The following is a 13,001-nucleotide window of genomic DNA, read 5'->3' on the forward strand; positions in this document are numbered from 1 at the left end:
TATTTATCAGGTGGATCAACTCTTGTCACTGATGCAACTGTTGGTTGAAAATCATCATAACATTGCGCTATCTACTTTGCGTTTTGCATGTTGCGCTTAGAAGCTCCAACCAAACACCATAATGGTTTCATTTATGTTCTTTTCCCAAACATCAGTCTATGCGCTTACAACTCGTCGTGGATGTTGTCATCCTGCTCGCCACCAGCGCCACCGGCACCCTGGTACATCTTGGAGGTAATGGGGTAAGCGACGTTGGACAGCTTCTCCTTCTGCTCCTCAAAGTCCTCAGCGGTGGCGTCAGCGCCGTGCTCGTCGAGCCACTCGTTGGTCTCCTTAACAGCATCGAGTAGCTGTGATTTATTAGCATGTGTTTTACTTTTGTTGTTGAGAGTGGTGTGTGAACTTACAGTCTCCTTGTCCTCCTCGTCGATCTTGCCACCAAGACCCTCCTCATCGTTGACCTGGTTCTTGAGGGAGAAAGCGTAGTTCTCAAGGCCGTTTCGGGCCTCAATGCGCTCACGGGTAGCCTTATCCTCCTCGGCGTACTTCTCAGCCTCGGCGACCATGCGCTCAATCTCCTCAGGAGTGAGACGGCCCTTGTCGTTGGTAATGGTGATAGACTCCTGCTTGCCAGTGCCCTTGTCGTGGGCAGAGACCTTGAGGATACCGTTGGCGTCGAGCTCGAAAGAGACCTCGATCTGAGGGACACCGCGAGGGGCAGGAGGGATACCGGTAAGCTCGAACTTTCCGAGGATGTTGTTATCCTTGGTAAGAGATCGCTCACCCTCGAAGACCTGGATGAGAACCACGGGCTGGTTATCGGCAGCAGTGGAGAAGATCTGGCTCTTGCGGGTAGGGATAGCGGTGTTGCGGGGAATCAGCTTGGTCATGACACCACCAGTGGTCTCAATACCGAGGGTAAGAGGGTTGACATCCATGAGGACGACACCGGAAGTACCCTCCTCACCAGACAGAACACCGGCCTGAACAGCGGCACCGAAAGCGACAGCCTCATCGGGGTTGATACCCTTGGAAGCCTTCTTGTTGAAGAAGTCCTCAATGAGCTGCTGAACCTTGGGGATACGGGTGGAACCACCGACGAGGACGATGTCGTCAATCTCGGACTTCTTGAGCTTAGCGTCCTTGAGAACCTGCTCAACAGGCTTCATGGTCTTCTTGAAGAGGTCAATGTTGAGCTCCTCGAACTTGGCCTGGGTAAGGGTCTCGGAGAAATCCTTGCCAGCGTGGAAAGCCTCGATCTCGATACGGGTGCTCTTCTGAGAAGAAAGAGTACGCTTGGCCTTCTCGGCCTCACGCTTGAGCTTACCCATGGCCTTGAGATCCTTGGTGATGTCGACGTTGTTCTTCTGGTTGTACTGCTTGGCGAAGTAGTTGATGACACGCTGATCGAAATCCTCACCACCAAGGTGGGTGTCACCAGCGGTAGCGAGAACCTCGAAGATGCCATCGTCAATGGAGAGCAGAGAAACATCGAAGGTACCACCACCGAGATCGTAGACAATGATCTGGCGCTCGCCATCGTTCTTGTCAAGACCGTAGGCGATAGCGGCGGCGGTAGGCTCGTTGACAATTCGGAGGACGTTGAGACCGGCAATGATACCGGCGTCCTTGGTGGCCTGTCGCTGGTTGTCCTGTGAAAGGGTTAGCTGGCTGGTAGGTTTGCGGGGCTGAGCTGTTGAAACTTACGTTGAAGTAGGCGGGGACGGTAACAACGGCGTGGGTAACCTTCTTACCGAGGTAGCCCTCAGCGACCTCCTTCATCTTTCCGAGAACCATAGCAGAAATCTCCTCAGGAGTGAACTGCTTCTTGGCACCATCGACCTCAACCTGGACGACGGGACGGTCATCACGGTTGACGACCTTGAAGGGGAAGTGCTTGATATCGCCCTGGAGGGTCTTCTCGGAGTACTTGCGGCCAATGAGACGCCTGAAGAGTAAATGTTAGCAATTGTTTGAGCTGCAGAGAAATCAGGAGGAGTGCATACTTGATATCATAGATGGTGTTGGTGGGGTTAGCGGCGGCCTGGTTCTTGGCGGCGTCTCCAACGAGACGCTCATCCTCGGTGAAGGCGACGTAGGAAGGAGTAATTCGGTTACCCTGATCGTTGACAAGAATCTCGACCTTGCCCTTCTGCATCACACCGACACAGCTGTAAGTAGTTCCCAGATCCTGCGCGAGTCGGTTAGCGGGGTCAAGTCATGATGGGAGGAATTGAGGGAAGCGTACAATACCAATGACAGTGCCGTAGCTGTCGACGTCGTCGGCCTGGACAGTCTGAACGAAAGCCAGAGGAGAGAAGAGGAGGGCGATCCAACAAAGGAGTCCCAGGCCAAGGGCCATTGAGCTCCTTGAACGAGCCATGATGAGCTCTCTGTATATGGTAGTTGCTTTACTGATTGGAAGTGCAACAAGACTTGTTAAGAGAAAAGAAAAAAACAAATCAATCTATGATATGAAGCAAAGGCTGTCTCTTGCCTTGCACACAGATTTTATGAATTGTTTGAGAGAAGGGGGTATCTTTGAATGTTGGAGGAAGCGGGTTTGAGAAGAGGAAAGGCCGTCAACTTATTAAGTAAGGCGCTCTCCGGCTGTCGTGTCTCCAAAAAAAAGTTGAGGTGTCCAAATGGCACAAAAGGCCAGATTTCACATCATCCGCAGCCCCACGTGACAGGGGTCCCTCCACTGGGCTGTGGGGCTGTGGCACTGTATGTCCCGCCCAGGGCAGGTCTTATTCACTATAAATGTAGTGGAGGAGGTACCTTTGGACAGAGTCAGAGACAGTGTTTGTAGGACAAGGCTGTTGAACCCCTGGCACACTTAAACTGTGAACGCTTCAAGCACAGGGATCATCTACAGCGCCACCTTGATTCAGTGATGAAAGAACATGTTGGAATATACGATAGATCGCGATGCCTCTTTCTATGGCTTTCTATAAACAGTGACTCACATCAGCTTCTGCCTGCTATGACATGCAATATGTAATTGTGGCAGAGGCAAAATTAATGCATACTATTCCATCGGAAAATATACATTACAAACAGAGGAGACTTGGCCTCTTTCTCTCAACCTCAGATTCGAGAATATTCCCACCGTTCATCGGTCAGTGGGTCTTTTTCGGAGCCTAGCTACCGAAGGTGTCCTTTTTGGTGATTGTAATAGAGGATCCTCATATCCCTTAATATCGTATATTACATACAAGCTCAGACATAAGTTCCCTGGAATCGACAGAATGGCTGGTAGTTCAGACTAAGTTGAGGTTTCATGATGGCCACGTTGAAGTTTATCCCGAACTGAAGATTCCTTGGATTGTGGTTGGTCAACGTTGAATTGGGGCCCACTCTAGCTACCCTAGAACAAGAACGCGATACGAAAAACAGGAACACAACTCTAAACTGAGACAGCATAAGGTTAACCCGGAATTGTATATGATATTAACCGACCTCATTCTCACTCTGCAACCAAGAGTCATTACTATAAAGTTTATGCAGTAGCCATATCGCTGCTTCACCGACTCTATCATGCTATGACTCAATCGCAGGGTGAGAGATGAAGTCTTTGTACTCCTTGCCTACGCTCCCTAAACCCAAACAGAGCAAACAATCATTCTAACAAATCCAATCTACATAAGCTGCTTCCCCAATTCGGCAGGAATTCTATAAAACTCTCCTGTCGTGTCATCTTGAAGCCAATGTTGATCTGGAAGTATGGTGGGACTAGGGTCTTTGATCGGTTGGATCAGAGTTCGATGCTCATGGTGATGAATCGACAGTGTGCGCTTCGGTTCGTATATCGTATGGACATGGGGGCGTATGGATTCATGAACGACTGGCTCTTGGTTGTGAATTGTTCGGTCAAAGTCCAGACTGTTTTGTAGGTGGAAGTTGGCTTCACCGTCTGTACCGGCTTGGACCTCCTTGTTGATGCGATCGAACTCGGCGTCTCGAGGATGGATAACTTCCAAATTGTGTTTGACCTCTTGGCTGGTGTTGGAATGTAGGTTAACATCAGACTCTTGAGACAAGGGCTCGATATGTGTTGATGCTTTCTCAGGACCATCTTGCCCGATTGCAAGCCGCGAGGGCTTCGCCTGCACAGGATCGACCTTTTCAACGTATTCAAAAGGAGTTAGAGGGGCAATATCTATCTCAGGGAGCTCCGTCTCTTGCCGTGAGACAGCTAGACGAGAAAGCCTTCTTTCTAGTTCAGCCGCATCAGGCGAGTTGGCTGGCCTTGTGCTTTGGTGTGTTGGACGATTCGCCTTCTCTTGTTTCGGTTGATAGTGCTGAGCAGCTTGGCTCGAGGAACCTTCGAAATAATCGCTGCCTTGGGCATTGCCATCAGTGCTTTGATCATCGGAGTCATCCGATTTGATACCGGGACGTTGACGTTCTAATCTGGGAGTTTTGGGCTCTAAATCTGCATCCAATGGTTGGACAGCCGGATGAGCTTGATAGCCATTGGTGCTTTCGGGTGCCTGTGTTTGATGGAGCACATGACAATTCTTTGGTTCTGTCTTTGAGCTTCGGCTCAAGAGACTCAATGATTTCCGATGACCTGGCTGTGACTTTCTACTCGAATAATTCAGACTGTTTCTGTTGTTTGAAGGGTGAGAGTCTGCACCCTCAGGCGTGTCTTTTGCTCCATCTCTGTTTCTATGGAGCAGGCGTGAAGCTCGCTTCTTGATGGCATCCTTGAGACGGCCCGCCATGAGAGCCGAGTACACGTGTAAGTGGAAAGAAAGTGCTCGACGATAACAGGATCAGGGAAGGGGAATATGCAAAACAAGGAAGAGATCAACTCAAGTTAGGGAGACTTGTTTGTGTATTAGTGATATTACAGAATGGTACGGACTATTGATAGGGTAGTTTGCCACGCAAGGGCGAATTGTGTTGGCTCATTGCCTAGTTTCAGAAGAGCTCAGGTCTCGGATTTCTGAGGCCATCCATCACAGATCAGGCCAGATCAGATCAGACCAGGCCCAGCCCGTTCCAGCCAAAGTTGACTCAACTCTATTCGATCCAGAAGTACCTCATGGCATCATCGTTGGGCTCGGTCATAACGCATATTTACATCATCTCTCCCACAGGGTTTCAGAAAGGTTGCTGGAGACATGGGAGACGAAATTAAAAAGTCAGTTTATGCTTTTTAGACCATATGCTTAGACCATCTATTTTTGTATCCTGAAGCTTAGTGGTCAACATTTCTGTTACCCACTAGCCCCGCGTATTGCTGCAATCGATCAGCGATGTTTACAGCAGGTCTAGATCACGCTCCCGGGATCAACGGCGAGGATCATGGCGGAAGTTTGCGTGTCCGAAGCTCTCTATGACGCCCTTGATCGGAGCTAGAGCCGCTAGCAGATGCTTAGCTATGCTAATCTGAGAGCTAGTCTCAGCCTCTAGCCCACAACACGTTCATCACTGCCTCTTTTCTCATGTCAAGCTATATCCGAACGGAGGCATTACGGACGAAGGCATCCCCAGAAACGAATACTGCTTGAGGGCCAAGCTCTCCGTGGGGGCAACCGTACATACGCTTGACCCGCCAACTTGGGTGGGTGAGACAGGGCTTTGTCACACCGGAGCAGCTGTCCCGCCAGTAATCACCGATCGTGATATTGATAATCCCTGAAATCAGCTGAACGGGACGAAAGCTGATTGCTTGTAATTGTTTCTCTGCTGCAAGTGCGCTAAGAAATGTTGACGTGTGCAATGTAATCGGTCGTAAGAGGGGAACAAAGATCAAGATGCATGCCGAATGAAGATCGCGGGATGACATGGAAGGCTTGAGAGATCATCATCGTCATCATTGCAGTCACAATTACCATGTGGTGGTCCACAAGCTAACGTTGGAAGCCGGACCTCCCTTTGGAACTCGCCGTTTGGCTGAGACCTTTGGACTCTGAATTGGTTTGATGACGTCCATGAATGATGAAGCGGCTGAAGATCCATTCGGAAACTGTACGTTGTATGCTATTTTCGAGTATATAAGATTAAATGCACCTCGAGTTGTTCGTACTTTCTTCCCATTATCATCGCCAACTCAACCACGCCATCAACAGACACTTTTCAACTCTACAGCCAACACTCTTCAAACCTACATCTAATATAACAAAACCGAATCAACTACAATGGAGAAAGCAAAGTCTGCTGTTTCTAGCTTCCTTTCCAAAGATGGGAAACACAAAACAACAGTCGATGAGTCGATAAACCCTCACGTCACGCAGGAAGCTGTGAAACCGCATCAGCATGAGCAAGTGACTACTGCTCTTGACAAGGAGATTCATCAGGATCACCACCATACGACAGTTCAGCCTCTGAAGCACAGAGAAGTACTGTAAGTGACACCCTGCCCAGCTCTCAGCCCCTGGACCCTAGCCCCCAGAACAAAAGGAAACCCGAGTCTGTGAACGTGCGAGACAAAATGGCTTCGTTGCTTTATGCGGGACCCGAACGATGTTATGTCTCTGTGCATGCTAACACAACCGAAGTCCTGAACAACACCATCATAACCTCGCTCCTGTCCAGCACAAGGAATTTCACCACGGAAATGAGCAGGAAACTCGAGCTACTCTCGACAGAGAGGCTGCTAAATACCGAGACACAACCGAGACGCATGCTACAACCCACTCCACCGAAACTGCCCCCACAGTTACCGGCGAACGAAGTGAGTATACCCTCAAGTCAAACAATATCAACAACATCTAACAACAAAGTTCACCACCATGTTCATGAGCACGTTCAACCTGTCATCCAAAAGGAGACTCTACAGGGTCATGTAGTCCATACTACAATTCCTATCCACGAGACGCACCATAATGCGGCAGTCCACCACGGGACTTCCACCCTTCCCACCAAGACTCTAGAGGAGTTTACTTCTGAGCGTGGAGGTCTTGGTGAGCGAGCTGCCCAGAAGCTTACCGAGTTCGAAGGATGCCCTAAGCCTTACCGACAAGAGCTTCAGAATGAGCAACTTGCAGGCGATAAGAGCATGCACCTCCATGGTAACAACTACGGCGAGAACCAGGCCCAATCTGGCCGAGAAGGCCACGGTATTGGACATACTGCCGAGGGCCTTGCTGCCGGTGGCATGGCCGGAGCTGGTGCTACTGCTGCTTCCCGCAAGCACCGCCATGGGCTCGGCCACAAGGATCGTCGTGGCTCCGGCTCCAGTAGCAGCTCTATGAGCTCCAGTGATGAGGAATCTCGTGGTCTTGGCAAATCTTCCAAGCACAAGAACCGAGGGCTCGGTAGCTCTACCGGTACTGGAGTTGGAGCAGGTGCTGCCGCTGCTGCTGCAGGCGCCGCTCACAACCAGCACCAGAGCCGCGAGGGAGGAATTCCCGGTACCTCTGGAGTCGGTTCAGGCATGGGATCTACTGGTATGATGGGTAACACTAGCACCATGGGTGCTAAGAGTGGTAATATAGGAAATCCTAACACTGCCGGACTTAACAAGCCCCATGGCGGTGAGTATGACTCTGTCAAGACTGGAGGTCTTCACAATGACCCCCTTAAGAGTAACTCTTCTCACGTAAGTTTACTGAACATTGCCATTACATGAAACTAACCATTCATAGGTCCGCGGTGACTCAGGAGTTGGAATGGAGCAGAAGAAACCCTCTCTCCTCGACCGTCTCAACCCCATGAAGGATGCTGATGGTGACGGCAAGAAGGGACTTATGGATTAAGGGCTAAGTTGAACCCAGATTAATACATCATGTATGATTAGTGATATAATATGCGATACATGACGCGAGTTAAGCTTGTTATCTAAATTTAAGATTTTTCTAAACCAGGTACTCTTTGCATTATGACACGTAATGACACAGTATGATGTGATCATCCTGCTTCTCATTATGTCGGAGAAAATATATTTCTGCATGTGGAGTTACACCTCCTTTAACGCTGAGAAACCTTAGTAGGCCATACTTTGAAAAAATGCCCGACATCGGATATTTCTTTTAAGGGGATGATGTAAATATGCGTTGTATTTTGAGCTGAATAATGTTGGCATGCGGCTCATCTGGATCCATTGGAACTAGGCCCAACCGAGTTCAGTTTCGACCTAGATAGTCCAGGCGGAAATCTCCCAAGGAGGTTCTGCTAGACGTTGTTCCCGACTATGATAGGAGCCTCATTCAATCTAAAAGGAAGTATGAGCCCAACAGCGAATCCTAGTACTCCAACAATAGAAGGGTGGAGCATAGACGACTTTGGGTCGTCCTCAGGAAATTATATGGTCCAATGGTCGCCAGCATGCGACTTGGTTGATGGACGCCTGGCAGCTTGAGAATCGACTTATTTTTCAGGGGCGGATTGTTCCTACTTGACCATCGTTGAAGGCGGCGATGTTGAAAGGGGGAAGAACTATGCTGAGGCCTTCCGCATCGTCAGGACTCACAAGGCTCTAGAAAGCTTTTGTCTTGTTATCGGTCTGTCGGCGTATATCGGTGCCGAGGTCAGGGAGTTCGGTAATTCACGATACGCTATTAACATCTGATCTGAGGAATACCTATATATATTATTTTAACACCATGGAATATTATAACAAGTTACTCAGAGTGGTGTAACGGTAACGCACTCCGTCCGGTGTCTTCGGGCCTTGGGTTGCTGGCGGTCGATGGGCCGCCGTAAGTCACGGAGAGTTGAAGGCTCGATTCCTTTCTCTGAGAGTTTATTTTTTGGGCTATTGTTCTTCTTTTTCCTTTTAATTATCTACTACCTATCTATCAGATGCAGACAAGGGGTCTCTAAGGGCGGTTTAATATTTTGACCTCTATTGCTTTAATATCTATTTATTAATAGTACTTAAGAAGTTATATACTTATCTTAAGGTTCTGCTTTATCTATCTCTTTAGGTAGGACTAGGAAATTAGCATCAAGGGGCTCTATTGTGACATGGTGGAGGGTAGGTAGTATGCATTGATTCATTAGAGTAACACGGTTTATATCTAATCTGGGCAATACCTACTACCTCTATATGTTGGCTTAATGCTGCTGAATATTATAACAAGCAACTCAGTGTGGTGCAATGGTAGCATACTCTGTTACGGGTCTCCGTTGGAGCCCGTGGTCCATATGCTGTTGGACAGAGAGATGTAGGTTTGATTCCTAACACTGAGAAATCTTTTTTGAACATTTCTTTATTCTTTCTTCCTTTTTATTCTAGTTATCTATGACCTCAGGGTGACGGATATGCCAGTCAAGACACCCAGATTTGTGAAGTTTCTAGTCCCTCGCAATCGAACTCAGACCTTGACACTGCCTCCTAACCCTAAATCTTGATCAAGTCGGCAAGGAAGTCGAACGCGGCTTTGATCTGGTCCCAGTTCCTCTTGGAGTGCGTGACAAGGTCGACTTGGCAGAAGGAGTTGCGGCAGTCGATGAACAGGGGGGCATCTGTGATGAGACCCAAGCCGAGGGGACAGTCGCTTAGGTACCGTCGGAAGCGTGCGGTCGACCTCAAGAGCTTCGGCCATCAGAGCATCGATCCACTCATTGGGACCGCGAAGGAGGTTCACGGATGGTAGGGTAGAAAAGTGCACCCGCTTGCCTTGAGTTATACCCATTCTAGCCATGTCGTCCTCGATCTGACCTGTTCCGCTGGTCGATGGCACCATTGTCTTCCAGAAGCCTTCGCCCCGCATGAGGTCTCGATGGAGCCTCATCGCTAGCTTCTCGTAGTCGGAGCCAGGCTTGGAGTCTTCGGGGCTTTCACCACGAACAACACTGGTAGGGGCAGCCGTAGGGAGAAACTGGCATACGGCGTCGACCTTGCGCTCAATCTCTTTCAGCTGTAGGTCCCACTTGAGCGAAGCGTGATTCTAGCACGCTTTGCCAGCCTCATCAGCCTTCGTACGACTGTCGAACTCCTTGATCTCTGCCAGCTGCGCCTTTGGGGGCATGACCTCCAAAGCAAGCTCGTCTTGCTTGGCGGCGACAGGGTGATCATTCAAGGCATCCAAGCCCTCAGGGTACTTGAGGATGCGAGCCGCCCACGTGTTATTGCAGCAGGCATCAACCTAAGACTCAAGCTAACTAAGTCAGTCTATCCCGGTCCTTTGCAATCTACATTGCTAACCGCTTTCGCAGATCTTATAACAATGCCGGCTGTCAAAATACGTGCTATCTACAACAATTACTATCCTTTAGTGCAGCTTTGCCTAATAATGGAGAAGCTATTATGGCAATGCATTCTACTGCGTTTGAGTGCCCCAAGCTAGCTTATTGTGTTTCTAATTATTCTCCTCCTCCTTTTCTTTCTTCTCTCTTCTTTCTTTTCTCCTCGCCGCTCTCCTCGCCGCTCAATTTTATTATCTCTATACCCATTCTTCTCCAACACTTTTAGATCGAGGCTAATACTATCTCCTAGCTAAATACCTCTGTAGTCCTTAACCTTCTACTTTATAAGTATTATCACTATCTCTCTCTTTCTAAACAAAAGTCTAACCACTGTGTTATAGACCGAGATGGGCAAAAGTAAAGCAGTCCCTCCTCTCTGTTCGCCTGATGCAGCTATTCTTAGCGAAGCTGTCCCTGCTTTTTGTTCTCCTGGCGCAGCCATTCTAAGCGAAGACGATCTTCCCCTGAAGGAACTCCGTTCTTTCGATGATCTGATCAAAGCATTAAATCCCAATCTAGAAGTCAACGATCGGATGAGACAACGGTTGATGCTAGAGACCTTCGACGAATAGGATTCCCGAAGACCAGTACCTGCCAAAGAACCAACCAAGCCTCCAAAGCCTACTCTATCGGATATTGGAGTTGAAGCAGGGGTTTGGAAAGATGACCGCAATGCCGAAGCTATAGATAGCATTGCGTCACGCGGCCATGGTTCGAAATCAGCCAAACGCAAGGCCGAAGACGACGGGAGATCAGTCAGGCGTGCGAAAGCCAAAGAGCCTGGCAAAAAGGCATACTGCACTGTATCAGTTACCAAGAAATCCGGCATCAATATCAAATGGAAAGATAAGACTAGCAGTTTTGCTGGTCCCGATAAAGTCCAATTGATTGGTTATACAACCTTCTCTCGAGTTAAGTTTAAAGCAATAGAGAAACATAACCGATTTCAACGATAAACTACAAATAAGATCAACAGGGACTACATTATTTCCCTTAGCCGGCAGCGCATCAAGCATTTTGCAGCAACTGGACCCTCAGATGAGACTCCTTTTATCCACTATACCCTACGACCAACACAAGTACTGAAGCCTTTGCTTGCCGCCGCTGCCCAAGAGGACATGTTACAAGAACTCTTATAGCATCAGAAATGGCGCGAAACACTGAAATCTCAAGTTGGCTACTGGGTAGCAGAAAAGTTGACCTCCTAAGTCTTAGGTTACAAAAATAAATAGCCTAAAGAGCATAGTATAAGTGGCATAAGCTGCCCTAGTAATTTCGTCTCTTATGCTTCCAGCAGTCAATTTTTCTGATACCCTGAGGTCCAGGAAGAGCCTCTTCAGTGATCTCATCTATATGTTTCCAGTTGATGCTATTAAGCAGGTTGACCACAGGAAGCAGACGAGGAGGTTCCAGGGCCAGCCCGACATCGTGGCCTCCATCTCTTTGACGTCCATCCACAGTACCCTTCGCCCCAGAGAAGCGTTAGATAATGGATCATGCAATCTCACGTCCCAAACAAGAAAAGACTTGACGCTTTGTTCATATCATCGTCTTCAGTGTTCTCATGATGTGGCGAATAAGAGTCTAAGAAGGCTAAAGTAGTCAATATTTACTAAATCCCCTTCAAGAAAAATGAAGAATAGCTTTAGGAGATCGCTCTAGAAGGAAAAAGCATAGAAAGAAGTCATATGTCTATCCCGAAGCTCTGCCTTGCCTGTCTCTCTAGGATACAAAGTCAACATTAAGGGCCTCTCACTTTCTGGAAGTGTATTAGGAACGGATATTTGGCTTACTGTGAAATGCCTAGTTTGTAGCCTTGGATCCGCGTCGTCCTTTAGGGTTAGGATATCATCTGAGGGCTGGTTAAATAGGGGCTCTGAGAGCCAAATTATATTACAAGCCATTTCATTACTATACTATATGGATCGTGAGGTGCTGGCTGATATCATTCTTATACTACATTTAATGCCATTTGAAGTAGTACACTATGTATGGATTTTGGACAGCGGCAAAAAGGACTCCAGGTCAACGTATCGACAAGATTTGTCAAAAACGAGAATGATGATCTTTCTGATAACTCTGCTTGTTAAATCCACACTAGATAAATGTTCGATGAACCGAATTCAGTAATGTTATATCATATGGTAATACATGAAATACTATGTGGGAACTGTAGTCCTGCTGTTGCTTGTTCTCGATCTTCCACCATCTTTACTATGTCGTGATGTTCTCAACATTTACGCCGCAGCTCTATGTTTTCATATTTCTATTTCTACAACTTGCTTCATGTTATCAGTCAATCTGTCCGCTGTCGCCTAATAAAGGGACCATCAATAACAACCCCATGTGCCTGTAAGCCGCTGGCAGCTGCCTTGCAATTGGTTATCCAGTGGTATTCCGTCCATGGAGCAATGGATAAGCCCGACCTTGGCCCCAAGGGAGTAGCAGGCAGCGCGAATGACCTCACACTTTGACTACCATGTCACTAGAAGTCAAGTATCATATAGTTGACATCAAACAGAGCCAGTATTGTGTTGTTCGATGACGGATTAACTACCATAGTTGGATTAATTCTCCGTGACAACATACGTATGAATGAACTGGATTACATCTCCTTCCTTTGCATATACTATGTCCCAAATCGTCATCGGTATACCATGTAACACCCCTACTCCTTGCCCCCTTCATATGTACTTTTTGCTCCAAGTCTCCATCGGATAGTCGAGTAGTCCCCGCCTGCCATGCACAAGAAAAGGAGGAGTCACTCAATATGTCAGGATCTACGAGTTCAAGGTTAGCAAGTTGGGAATCAGCAGCAAGTAACCCACGAAACATACAAGATATGGTATCTATCG

The 13,001-nt window shown here is 48.0% G+C and overlaps 6 protein-coding genes and 2 pseudogenes across 8 annotated transcripts; 4 read left to right on the plus strand and 4 right to left on the minus strand.

The window, feature by feature from the left end:
• Nucleotides 1-42: 42 nt before the first annotated feature.
• FGSG_09471 (glucose-regulated protein) lies at nt 43-2,604 on the minus strand. The gene is made up of 5 exons (XM_011329950.1): nt 2,249-2,604; nt 2,007-2,191; nt 1,708-1,948; nt 408-1,652; nt 43-350 (listed from the first exon to the last, which is right to left on the minus strand). The coding sequence occupies exons 1-5, from the start codon at nt 2,381-2,383 to the stop codon at nt 165-167; spliced, it is 1,992 nt and encodes a 663-aa protein (XP_011328252.1). The 5' UTR covers nt 2,384-2,604; the 3' UTR covers nt 43-164.
• Nucleotides 2,605-3,057: 453 nt separating this feature from the next.
• On the minus strand, nt 3,058-4,730 carry FGSG_09470 (uncharacterized protein; the record flags this gene model as incomplete). Its single annotated transcript, XM_011329951.1, has 1 exon — nt 3,058-4,730. One exon carries the CDS (start codon nt 4,728-4,730, stop codon nt 3,642-3,644), a length of 1,089 nt encoding a protein of 362 aa, XP_011328253.1. The 3' UTR covers nt 3,058-3,641.
• Nucleotides 4,731-6,571: 1,841 nt separating this feature from the next.
• FGSG_09469 (uncharacterized protein) lies at nt 6,572-7,712 on the plus strand (the record flags this gene model as incomplete). Its single annotated transcript, XM_011329952.1, has 2 exons — nt 6,572-7,555; nt 7,602-7,712. The coding sequence occupies 2 exons, from the start codon at nt 6,572-6,574 to the stop codon at nt 7,710-7,712; spliced, it is 1,095 nt and encodes a 364-aa protein (XP_011328254.1).
• An 867-nt stretch (nt 7,713-8,579) lies between these two features.
• FGSG_20736 lies at nt 8,580-8,696 on the plus strand (annotated as a pseudogene). Its single transcript has one exon. The product of its transcript is annotated as a tRNA-OTHER (tRNA).
• Nucleotides 8,697-9,041: 345 nt separating this feature from the next.
• On the plus strand, nt 9,042-9,147 carry FGSG_20735 (annotated as a pseudogene). The gene has a single exon. The product of its transcript is annotated as a tRNA-OTHER (tRNA).
• Nucleotides 9,148-9,272: 125 nt separating this feature from the next.
• Nucleotides 9,273-9,976, minus strand: FGSG_09468 (uncharacterized protein; the record flags this gene model as incomplete). The annotated part of the gene is made up of 2 exons (XM_011329953.1): nt 9,273-9,848; nt 9,884-9,976. The coding sequence occupies 2 exons, from the start codon at nt 9,974-9,976 to the stop codon at nt 9,273-9,275; spliced, it is 669 nt and encodes a 222-aa protein (XP_011328255.1).
• A 517-nt stretch (nt 9,977-10,493) lies between these two features.
• On the plus strand, nt 10,494-11,102 carry FGSG_13594 (uncharacterized protein; the record flags this gene model as incomplete). Its single annotated transcript, XM_011329954.1, has 2 exons — nt 10,494-10,667; nt 10,719-11,102. 2 exons carry the CDS (start codon nt 10,494-10,496, stop codon nt 11,100-11,102), a joined length of 558 nt encoding a protein of 185 aa, XP_011328256.1.
• Nucleotides 11,103-11,412: 310 nt separating this feature from the next.
• FGSG_13593 (uncharacterized protein) lies at nt 11,413-12,050 on the minus strand (the record flags this gene model as incomplete). The annotated part of the gene is made up of 3 exons (XM_011329955.1): nt 11,413-11,587; nt 11,655-11,739; nt 11,903-12,050. 3 exons carry the CDS (start codon nt 12,048-12,050, stop codon nt 11,413-11,415), a joined length of 408 nt encoding a protein of 135 aa, XP_011328257.1.
• Between the last annotated feature and the right edge of the window lie 951 nt (nt 12,051-13,001).

Source organism: Fusarium graminearum, chromosome 4 (genome assembly GCF_000240135.3).
Source record: "Fusarium graminearum PH-1 chromosome 4, whole genome shotgun sequence".
Classification (NCBI taxonomy): Eukaryota; Fungi; Ascomycota; class Sordariomycetes; order Hypocreales; family Nectriaceae; genus Fusarium; species Fusarium graminearum.